A 12,457-nucleotide genomic window follows, 5' to 3' on the forward strand; every position below is an offset into this window, starting at 1 on the left:
TACAAAGTATCAAGAAAGATGTCATTTAAACAACAGAATATAATAAATAAATATCAAGTTCCAACCCAGAGAAGCTGGGACAGCATATTGAGTACAGGAGTTGGGAGGTCATGTTGTGGCTGTACAGGACATTGGTTAGGCCACTGTTGGAATATTGCGTGCAATTCTGGTCTCCTTCCTATCGGAAAGATGTTGTGAAAACTGAAAGGGTTCAGAAAAGATTTAAAAGGATGTTGCCAGGGTTGGAGAATTTGAGCTATAGGGAGAGGCTGGGGCTGTTTTCCCTGGAGCACCGGAGGCTGAGGGGTGACCTTATAGAGGTTTACAAAATTATGAGAGGCATGGGATAGGGTAAATAGGCAAAGTCTTTTCCCTGGAGTCGGGGAGTCCAGAACTAGAGGGCATAGGTTTAGGGTGAGAGGGGAAAGATATAAAAGAGACATACGGGGCAACTTTTTCACACAGAGGGTGGTACATGTATGGAATGAGCTGCCAGAGGAAGTGGTGGAGGCTGGTACAATTGCAACATTTAAGAGGCATTTGGATGGGTGTATGAATAGGAAGGGTTTGGAGAGATACGGGCTGGGTGCTGGCAGGTGGGACTAGATTGGGTTGGGATATCTGGTAGGCCTGGATGGGTTGGACCGAAGGGTCTGTTTCCATGCTGTACATCTCTATGACTCTATAACTGCAGGTTAGAATGAGGTGGGAATGGATTATTCTGATATTGATACTTGCACAGTTCTAGCCCAAGGTTAGAGTGGTTTCTAAGGTGTATTAGATGATGAGTAAGTAATTCCACAGCCTACAAAGTCGAGAACTGTTTTGGACATAAGCTTCTCCATTGACCTGAAGTGACAGTTGCAATGCAAAATGGGTCATGGGTCTGCAGAGAGCACTGCCTTTGGCAAACTGGAGATCATTAGGATCATTGTTATGGAAATTATTTCTGTAAGAGAATTGTGAAACCAAATCTACCAGTTGAATCTTACACCATGATGAGCAGTGGTGAGGATCCATTGTACAAATTGTTTCAGTATTGTTAAGGTTTTGTCTCACTACTGCAAAACAAGTGGTGGAGGTCTGAAGAATCTTCTAACACAGTTTTAAGAACACTGCTTGTATTTACAATCAGCAGCTAAAAGAGCTAAACTTTCAAGAATCCCACAGAAGAGAAAAAAGTGATTGACTGGAGGGAAACCATGGGCCACAGAAATAATTTAAAACAAACCTTGAGCTGGGAACATGACAAACCAGAAATGTTAGCCTTTATTGTAAGAGAATTAGAATGCAACAGAAAGGTAATCTTGTTTCACTTGTACAGAGTTTGGTAAGGTGACAAATAATGTGTGCAGTTTTGATCTCTGTACCGAGGAAATATATACATGCTTTGGAATGCAGTTAAGGTCCATTAGATTGATTCCTGATATGAGGAGTTCAGGTAAGGTGAGGGTGCATAGAATGTATTTAAGCTGTCTGGAGTTTAGAAGAATGAGAAGTGATCTCCTTGAAACATAAGTTTCCTACAGGACTTCATGGGTTTGGTGCTGACAGCCTGTTTTTCTTTGTCAAAAAGTCTAGAAATAGAGATATAGTCAGGAGGGGTTGGCCATTTAAGATTGCGATGAGAAAAATTATTTTTCACTGTGAATCTCTGAAATTCTCAACCCTGGAAAGCCCAATTATTGAGGCTGAGATTTATAGATTTGTGGACTTATATATATAATATATAATATTATATATTAAATATAAACACTTATATTTATGTATGAGTGCTGAAGAAAATTCTTATTCAATTACCAAGATTACATCAATTTATTCAGTAGTCATAGTAAGTAGTCAATATATGGAATCATAGAATGGTTACAGGTTGTCACGTCCATGTTGATTCTCGAAGGATGCCACTCCTCTGCTCTTTCACTGTAACTGCGGTTTTCTTTTAAGATAATGATCCATAACACTTTTGAAAGGCTCGATTGACGTTTTCCTCCTGATATCATAGTCTCAGACGTTGCATTCCAGATCCTATACATTCACTCTATGGGAAAGCTTTTTTTTGTATTGCCATTGATTCCTTTACCAACTACTTAAGTCTGCATCCTCTAGTTTGTGATCTTTCCACCAAGAGGAACAATTTCTCCCTATCTACTCCATTGTGATACCATAAGATTTTGAATAACTCTATCAATCTCCTCTGAGCCTTGCCTTTTCCAAAGAAATAGTCCCAACTTCTCCAATCTCCCTTTTAAATTGGGTGACATGGTGGCTCAGTGTTTAGCACTGCTGCCTCACAGCACCAGGGACCAGAGTTTGATTCCAGCCTTGGGCGACTGTCTCTGTGGAGTTTCCACATTCTCCCTGTGTCTGCATGGATTTGCTCCCACAGAACAAAGATGCGCAGGTTAGGCAAATTGGCTGTGCTAAATTGCCCATAGTGTTCAGGGATGTGTATGTTAGATGTATTAGTCAGGGGTAAATACAGGATAGGGGCAATGGGTCTGGGTGGGTTGTTCTGCAGAGGCTCGGTGTAGACTTGTTGGGCTGAAGGGCCTGTTTCCACACTTTAGGGATTCTCTGATTCTAAATTGAGGTTGCTTGTCCCTGGAACCATTCTCATGATTCTTTTCTGCACACTATTACCTTCATTTCTTTCCTAAAGTATTTTACCCTCAGAACTGGAAGTAATATTCCAATGGAGGCTAAGCTAATGTTTTATTAACACTGTCTACTTATTTTTGTACTTTATGCCCATGTTGATAAAGCCCTGAATGGCATATGCTTTTTTAAAACACTTTCTCAATCTGTATACCACCTTTAATGATTTAGGAACATTATACATCCAGGTCCATCTGCTCCTACATAACCCACCACCTGCGCCCAATAGAATTGTATCTTTCATCTTATATATTACATTTTCACTCTGTCCTCCTAACAAAGAGAATCACTTCAAGCTTCTCTTCATTTAATTTCACTGTCACTTCTTTTCTAATTTCACTCATACATGTTGTATTGTCTGCAAATTCTGAAATAATTCCCGGTATATCAATGTCTAACTTATTAAATTATATCAGACAGATCAAGGGTCTTAACACCAATCACTGGACAATTTCATTATAAACCATTTTTCAACCTACGAACAACCATTCACCAGTACATTTTGGTTCCAGTCACTCTGTCAAGTTCATATCCAGTTTGCTATTGTCACAGCTACCTGGTGAAGGAGTAGCCTTCATCAGTATACTAACCTTACTATAAAATGATCATTGTCCACTAAATGTCTTCCTACTGACACTTGATCCATTTGATCTATCTCATTGCTAAGAGTGAGGGACAGCACTGCCTTCTTTTTCAATGGCACTGAAAACATACTCATACAGAAAACTTTTCCAAACACACCCTACCAACTCTAGACTCTTTCTGCTCTTTATTACTGTCCCAGCCGGAAACTATAGGGAAAAATAAACATTGCTATTTGCCTTACATACTTAACCATAAAATGCAAAAGAATGACTTGATCCCTGAGCTGGTAAGTTCGTTCGCAGACATTTCGTCACCATACCTGGGAACATATCAGTGCACCTCCGGCGAAGCGTTGGTTTTCTGTCCGGCTTGCTATTTGTGTGCCTGAGTCTGCTGGGGTTGACAGTGTCATTTCAGAACATTGTTCAAGCGAGCCATAACATACTGCAGCACACTGCATACATTAAGGACATATCTGGAATGACCATCAGACTACTCTTACATCTGGGTATCATGGTAGCCAACAAGCCAAATACCACATTACCACAGTTACTAACAAGTATAAAGGATCCCATACCCACAACCAGCAGAACCAACATTATATACAAAATACCATGTAAAGACTGTCAAAAGCACTACATAGGGCAAACCAGAAGGAAATTAGCCATCAGGATACACGAACACCAACTAGCCACAAGAGACATGACCAGCTATCACTTGTATCCATACACACGGACAATGAAGGACACCTGTTCGACTGGGACAACGTATCCACCCTCGAACAAGCCAAACAGAGACACGCACTGGAATTCCTAGAGGCCTGGCACTCAACCCAGAACTTCATTAATAAACATACAGAGTTGGATTCCATATACCAACCACTAAGACACAGAACCAGCAACAAAATGGAAATGCCAACACCCACCCCAGGAAACCCAGACACATAAATAGCAAGAAGGAGAGAACACCAACACTTTACCAGAGGCACACTGAAGATGTTACCTAGAGTGGTGACGAAACGTCTGCAAATAAACTTACCAGCTCAGCAAGCAAGTCAACAATCTCATCCACAACCTGAGCAAATCTTCTCAAGAACTCTGAATGCAAAAGAATGAAACAGTATTACATTGTAGCACTTTATTTGTAAAATTAATTGGGTGAAATTAACTTTGTGCCTTCAGGACAGGGTGTGTTGAAGGTTAGAACATGAGAATGTATTAAATATTAAAATTTGGGAAAAGTGGGACATTAACTTTTATCTCTTTCTGAGTCGATGTAGTTACATGAAATCTTTATAGATATAATTCACTGAGCAAACTTTTCTTAGGCTAGGCTGAGTGTGGTCAAAATATTGTTGTTATGCAATGGTGCATTGTCAAATTATTAATAAATTGCTTTATATTAGAGAAGTTGTTTGCTTGAAGGAGCGGCACTCTGAAAGCTAGAGCTTCCAAATAAACTTGTTAGACTATAACCTGGTGTTGTGTGATTTTTATTTTTGATTTAGAATTATATAATCTTGAATAAATGGAAGAACCCAGATTTTATATGGCAATGTTTGACAAATTATTATTTTATCTCCAGAAAACTTCTCAAGATTAATTCCAGAAGCAGGGAGCCTTACTTATTCCAGAATGCAGCATTTTAAAGACTTGCTGGACTCACTGCCCATGGATGCCTACACTCATGGCTGCATTCTACATCCAGAATTGACCACAGAATCCATGATCCCGAAGTATGCTACAGCTGAAATCCGCAGTAAGTTAATACGTATGGATAATGAATAATGCACTTTAGAATGGGGTTAGCTTTGTTACTCCAGAGTATGGTAGGGTAATTACAGTGTTAGTTTGCCAGTCCAACAAATATTAGCTTAAATGTCAACAGAAAAAAAATGAAACAGTATCCAAAACATTTTGCTAATTAATAGACTAACACCAAAAAGTTATGAAAACTACTGATATTGTTGCAAAAACCCAACAGAAACATTAGTATCCTGTAGGATAGGGAACCGACCACCTCTACTGTGCTAGCCTACACGTTTTCCAAAGGCACATTAAAAAGTGTGTTAAAGAACTGCCAGAAAAGCAGTGGACTAGATCGGGACCAAAATGTAGATCAATTGGTGAAAGCAGAAATGTATGCTACCAAATGATTACTTTGCATTGGTATCTACCAACAAGCGATTTTTGACTAATTTATTGTAAGCTAAGTGGTTACTGAGACACTGGATGCAATAAAAGCAAGAGGAGATACTAGAAAGACTACTAGTACTGAAGTGGAGAAAGTAGCGTGCTAAGGGAAGTAATGTTGGAAATTGTTGAAGTATTGCCCCCAGTTTTCCCATCCTTTTTAATACAAGTGTGATACTACAGGATTGCAAATGTTACACCTTTGTTCACAAAAACATTTTGGTAAAGATAAATCTAACAATTACAGCCTGGTCAATTTAAAATAAATGGTGGAGAGGCATTTAGAAACAACAGCCCAGATCTTCTAATTGGAAGGAAATTATTGTAGTCACATATTCTGAAAGATCCTGCAGAGATCCCAATACCAACAACCCAGGAATTGCCAGAGACGTTAAAATTTTTGATGGTCAATTAGCCGGCAGCTGGGTCCCTCCACAAAGTCTCAATCCTGAGTTACGGTTCAAGACTTCTGATTCACCTAACTGAATAGTTATCCACAAAATGGTGGCCCCAGGAGGTGGCAGCACTGTAAGCCAGAACGAGGCACAGGCTGCTTTAGTGTAATGGGTCCAGCGTCAGGTTTGAATCAGTTCAGAAGACTTATGGTGGTGACAATGTTGGTGATGGTAAAATGGCTTCGAAGAATGGTGACACGGTTCCAGCAACGGTGGTGCAGCTCCAGGTCCAGGAAGCTGATGACTGTGGTATTGTAGCTGCAGCAGCGTGTGGGGACCCGGGGCACCTGAGTACTCACAGACTGAGGATGGACTTTGTGGCTTTGTTTTTCTGGTGGCAAGGCCTCATTGCAGGGGTAGGGGAGTGATCTGGACATTTCCTTTTCTTTTGACTCTTTCTTTTATTTCTGCTTCTGTTTTTAATCCTGTCTTTTGTATCATAAGATAGTGCTGGAGAATGGTGACTTTCTCCAATTTTCATGTATTCAATTTCACATGTACTCAAGTACATGTGACAATGAAATCTACATCTAAATCTAAAATGTTAAAGGGATTAAAACCTAATATAACTCAAGGGAAACTATAAAACTGAGCACCCCCACCAAGCAACATCTCCCAAATGATATCTCCTTCCCACTCTCCTAACTTGAGCAGCCTTGACACTTTCGACACTCAACCTCACTAAACCTCTCCCTGACCTGACCCGCACCTGTGTACCACCAAAATCCCCCAACTCACTCCTCTTTATTCAACAACGAAATTTGCCACCCAACTTGCCCTGATTCAACTTGACTACCGTCCTCAATCCACCCTACCCCCTTACTTCTTCACCCTATCCCCTCATAAATTTACCACCCTATCTCCTCACCCAGCTTCCACTCTGTCCACTCACCTACTTATTTGCCTCCCTCTCCTCTCACCTTTTTACCTTGCACCTCACCCATCTGTCACCTATCCTCTCATTCCACTTCTCCCTGTAACTTTTCAATCAAGTAACTAAACTCTTCACTTACCAAAATACAACAGTCAATGCTTTAAAAACACGCAAGGCTTTGTGGACTTGGGCACAGGTTAAACAATAGAAACTAAAGCAGCAGTCTGACAGTAATTGTGGCTCTCAGAAGATTCAGACCAAGGGTCTGGGAGAAATTTAACAGATATTGGACAAGTTCTGACTATTGAGAGAGAGCTAAAATGGATTTTTCAAGGACACATTGTGTTGACTAACTTGGAATGAGTATTTTAATGAAGTTACAGAAGAGGAGGATGAGGATAGTGCAGTTGATGTTGTGTATATGAACTTACAAAAGAAATTTGATGAAGTACCACATTATATATTTGTTTGAAAAATTGAATCCAATGAGATAAAAGTGGCACTAGCTAGATAGATACAAAATTGATAGAGGGATAGAAAACAGGGAGCTTTATGAATGGCTGTTTTATGAATTCTGGAGGGATCCCCATGATTCAGTACTAGAAACGCTATTGTTTCCAACACACATTAATTATTTAAATTTGGGGGTTCAGGGTTCGATTTTGAAATTTACAGACCACACAAAATAAGAAATATAAAGTGAGGGAGATAGTAACAGACTTTATGAATATACAGACAGACTGGTGAATTGGTGCACTCATTATTGATTAATTTTAATGCAGCGAAGGTGTGAAGTGCTAAAGCTTTATAGAAATAATGAGGAGAAATAACACATTGTAAATGGAATAATTTTAAAGGAGAGCAAGGCAGGCGAATCCTGGGAATGTTTGTTCACAATTCTTTGAATCTGGTAGGACAGGTTAACAAAGCAGTGAATAAAACATATGGGATCTCCAAATTAATAAAAAAGATTTGATATACAAAAGCTGGAAAGATAATGCTAATCCTGTATAAAACAGTATCCTGGCTCCACCTTGTGTATTGTGTCAAACTCTAGATCCAAAACTTTAAGTAGGACATGAAAGCTTTGGATCAGATCCAGAAAAAAATTACTCGGGATGAGAGATTGCAATTATATGAGTGGACCTCAGAAGTTGGGTTTGTTTTCCTTAGATCAGAGGAGGCCAGGAGGAGATTTATCATCATGAATGTTTAGATAGAATAAATAAGGAGATGGTTTCAATAGCTAAGAGCTTAATAACTAGACACAGATCTAAGGGTGCTTCGCAAAGTAACTGAAGATAATGTGAAGAAAAACATTTATTTGGATGAATGATTAGAATTTGGAATCGACTGCCTGAGAGAGTGGAGGGGAGAGATTCAATATTTGCCTTCAAAAGGGAATGGAATGAATACTTGAAGGAGAAAAAAATGCTTAAGATATGCGGAGAGAATGGGGGAGTGGAACTAACTGGATTGTTGTTCAAACGTTGGCACAGACTCAGCGGGTTTCTCATGCTGAACTATATTATGATACTATATGTTTCCAGTTCCACACTGTTAACATCATGAGGTCAATAAAAATGAGACAGAAATGCTGTCTTGACAGTGTCTTCCAGAGTGAATATAGGGAAAGAAAGCAAGTGTTCTTGCTATTATTTAATAATCTGTTCAGCACAAATTTGCAGTTTCCTCAGACCTGATTCAATTCAACCCAGTAACTTTCCCAGAATATTACAGAAATATGTACAAATAGAGCTTCTAAGAACATTTGCAGCAGTAAATAGCATTAAAATATTTCTTGGATAATGTGTGATTGAGAAGACACAGTTGAACATATCTTATTTGTCTGTACTTGCTTACATTGGAGAACATTGAAATATATCTGGAATAAATGAATAAATAAATCATTTACATTGTAATTTTTTTGTTGTACATGAATAGGTACAAATTGTGAAATTATATCAGTCTTAATGGATGTTAAGGATGAATTTCAAGAGATATTGATTCATCATCTTAGGTTATTAATCATGTATGAATAGTATTCTTGCTGAATGAACTGATGATTAGAGAGAGTAGATCAAAATGTCCTGAAGTTAACTTTCAAAACAAACCAGACAAGCATAACTCACAAATCACAATGGTGGTACTGTATATAAATATATGTGCACTTACATGCACATGTTCTTCATAATTGAGGAGAAGTTGTCAGCTTCCTGCATGTTTTTCATAACCTGAGCACAAAGCATTTTGATAAAAACAAAATGATGTCGTAAAGTAGCACTTATTTTGCATTACACATGGTCAGTCTGTGAACTGTAGTTCTGGTGCAATGCTCTGTATTTGTTGTAAAGTATAAATATGTCAGGTAGGAAAGAAATAGTGAAACGGCTAATGTTACTATTCTATTACAAGCTACTTCTTAGTGAAGTGGGCATTCTTTTTATTTAACCCATTTCATTTGGAAAACAAAATGAGGATATTGTTTCATATCTCTGAAGAAAATGCTATCCTGGAGTGATCCTGTTCCTTTTAATTTACTTGCTGTCTTCTTTTTCTCCACTATTACTTGATCACAGTTCCAGTTTGCTACAGGGTGATAATTTTGAAATTCCTGGCATGTATATTTATCACTCTGTATTAAAGATTAAACATTAAATTATAGGCAGTCCTCACTGAATTTATTTTAATTGTTTTACTACATCTTAACTGTTTTTGAGTTTACTCAAACATTCACTGGAGAAGTGAATGTTTAGGTCCTACAAGGCGACTTCACTATCCTGGGATTTCCACTGCCAGACCATGATAATCCCTCACCTGTAGCTGAATGTACTTGGCTGTGACCTTCTGTCACTAAAGTGCTCATGCACCATTAATCTAGCACATTAAACTTGACCCTGACCCTTATCAAGCCAAGTCCCCTTGTGCATGCTTAGGTGGCAATATAAGAGGAGCTAAGAAGGAGTGATTTTCCCTGTCTTAGCCAAAGTTCTTCCCTGAATTAATATCACCATTAATTTGTTATTGGAACTAGCTGATTGCTGTCTCTGAATCTTCGCTTACATGAAGATTTGCTGCATTGCCTTACAAAATGACAATGTTAACTCATCAAAAGCAATGAATTGGCTGCGAGTATTTGGGAGATTACCAGAGGCTGTGAAAGGCTCTGTTATAATTCAAGCACATACTTGGTTCATTGCACTGAAGGAGGTCACTCGGCTGACAAAGAGACATCCAAATTAGACCCACTTTTGACTCTTACAGAAATCCAAAGACATATTCAAACAAATTTTAAATGTTTTGCAAGTTTTAATCGTTATTGTCCTTTCAGGCAGTGAGTTCGAAATCTACAGTACTGTCTGAGACAGTGAGTACAGTCATAATGCTCAACACTTACATCAGTAGAATCTATGCATTTTCTCGCTTTTAGATCCACCATTTGAAGTTGTGCTATCAGGGCTGAATTTTCAGTTGTCCCTTGAGATGGATGTGGAGGCAGAAAAACCCTTCTTTTCCATCGCAATGCCAGCCTCCTGCTCTGGTCCTGAGCCATTTTTGTTCAGTGAAGTTGGTGGTGGTTGGGGGAGGAGGTGTGATAGTAATGGTTACCTTCCGACTATTGCAAGCAGTCTGATAGACCAATAAAAGCAGACTGTTCTTGTCCCATATATCCAGCTAAGGAACTCCACAATTCCTTCACTCTCTCACCCCTCACAGCCATTAGGCTACACTTGCAGCCAATGACCATTCAATGTAGGTGCTTTCCCTACATGATTATGAACAGTCTTTCAATAAAATTAGACATTTAGAGCATGGAAGGAGGACAGTTGGCCAATATATCTAAGCCTGTGGTGGGTAGCCATCTAACCTGATCCCACATTCTAGCTCTTAGTCCATAACCTTATAAATTACAACATTCCAAGCCCCCACCATCTAAACAAATCCCCTCTCAACCATCATGCCTTAATGACCTCAGAATGTCCTGAAGCACTTGAATGCAAATTAAATTCTCTTAACTGTAGTCACAATTGCAATGGAAAGTGCAATATTTCTAAAGTTTAACTTTAAAAAAAAATCTTTATAGGGCACCTCCATCTTGAGGCACCCTCCCCTTCTTCCATTCCTCTACACTTGGCTGTGTTGACCTCTGATGGTGAGACTGGTCAATGTGTGAGTATTAAAGAGTGTCCTATTAGCCATCCAGCCTTAGAAATATACCTAACATCCTTATCCGATATCAAGTGGGCACCCTGAGTTACTCTAATTGGTGTGCTTGTCAAATGTGTGATGGAGTTCAAATGTGAAAATGTACCCAACATTGGGATCCCAATGTCAAAACAAGGTTTAGCTCCAGGGATCTAGACCATAGCTCTAAAATTTATATTCAAATCCCAACCCTGTGTCTACCAAGCTCTTTGATCAATCCGTTGCTAAGTGCTCGTTTATCTGATTATCTGGTTATGTTACAGTATAGGATACATTATACAAACTGCAAACTGTGTTGTCAAATATGATTGGTTGGTAGTCCTTGGACTTGATGGGGCTAGAATGGTTAGGTGCTTGTTTTTGATTGGTGCAGAAGTGATGGGCTAAAAGGCCTTTTTCTGTGCTGTCGACCTTTATAACTCTTTGACTATGGGATCAGTAAACTGGAATCTCTCAACCAAGTGATTTATGAGTGCACCAAAGGAACAAGATAAAAAAGAGATAGGATGTACAATGCAGAACTGTGAAAAAAAAATCAATTTAAGCAACACGTATGGGATTGCCAACAGAATGTTGGAAAATTGGTATTATGAAATGTTATCTTCTGTACGGAAAACAGTAACTCAGTAATCCTGTATTGAAAACCTGACCTTAAAATTGCCATCTCATCTCTACAAACCTTTGCCTTGTGAGCCATGTCTGAGCTGTTGTTACCCACATTGAATCCTATTAATTCCTATTGTGAATTACCTATTCTGAATAGAATAAACACATGAACTGGACTGAACTTGCCTGAAAACATAAGAATCTGTTCAAAACCTGATTATGCAATTTTTATTGTTCCAAATAGGCTTGCACCAGCATTGTTTCCTTCTTCATTTACTGCCCACTTTTTTATGACCACTCAGGTTAGTGGGCATGCATTCAGTACTTTCAAGCCTCACTCACACCAACAGGGCCCAAAAGTCTAGTTCTGTTACATAATTTGGTGAAATTATATGATATTCAAAAAAATAATTTGCGTCAGCATTCTAGTTAATTTAAGATTTATGAACAAAGGTCAGCAATCTGAAATTTGTGCTTATGATAAATCAACAATATTTATGTAGATGCAAATGTTACACGTTAGCAACCAAGCTAACCCAAATTGAATGACAAGAATATTATCCATTGACACTACTGGTTAATTTTTTTCTGATTACTTCAGTAACCAAGTCCATCTTTAAAAGAAACATTTTTTAGATTAGATTACATTACAGTATGGAAACAGGCCCTTCGGCCCAACAAGTCCACACCGACCCGCTAAAGCGCAACCCACCCATACCCCTACCCCTACATTTACCCCTATACCTAACACTACGGGCAATTTAGCATGGCCAATTCACCTGACCTGCACATCTTTGGACTGTGGGAGGAAACCGGAGCACCCGGAGGAAACCCATGCAGACACGGGGAGAACGTGCAAACTCCACACAGTCAGTCGCCTGAGG

At 39.0% G+C, this 12,457-nt stretch overlaps 1 protein-coding gene across 2 annotated transcripts in view; it reads left to right on the forward strand.

The window, feature by feature from the left end:
* gdap1l1 (ganglioside induced differentiation associated protein 1-like 1) overlaps positions 1-12,457 on the forward strand; it is a 90,618-nt gene that overhangs the window by 58,225 nt on the left and 19,936 nt on the right. For both annotated transcript variants that reach the window (XM_087994906.1, XM_043710296.2), the window contains one exon: positions 4,825-4,998. In XM_087994906.1, the coding sequence (XP_087851032.1) occupies positions 4,825-4,998 (174 nt within the window). The remainder of the gene's footprint in view (positions 1-4,824; positions 4,999-12,457) is intronic.

Source organism: Chiloscyllium plagiosum, unplaced genomic scaffold (assembly GCF_037043375.1).
Source record: "Chiloscyllium plagiosum isolate Xiang-an unplaced genomic scaffold, Cpla_swu_hap1 HiC_scaffold_15, whole genome shotgun sequence".
Taxonomy (NCBI): domain Eukaryota; kingdom Metazoa; phylum Chordata; class Chondrichthyes; order Orectolobiformes; family Hemiscylliidae; genus Chiloscyllium; species Chiloscyllium plagiosum.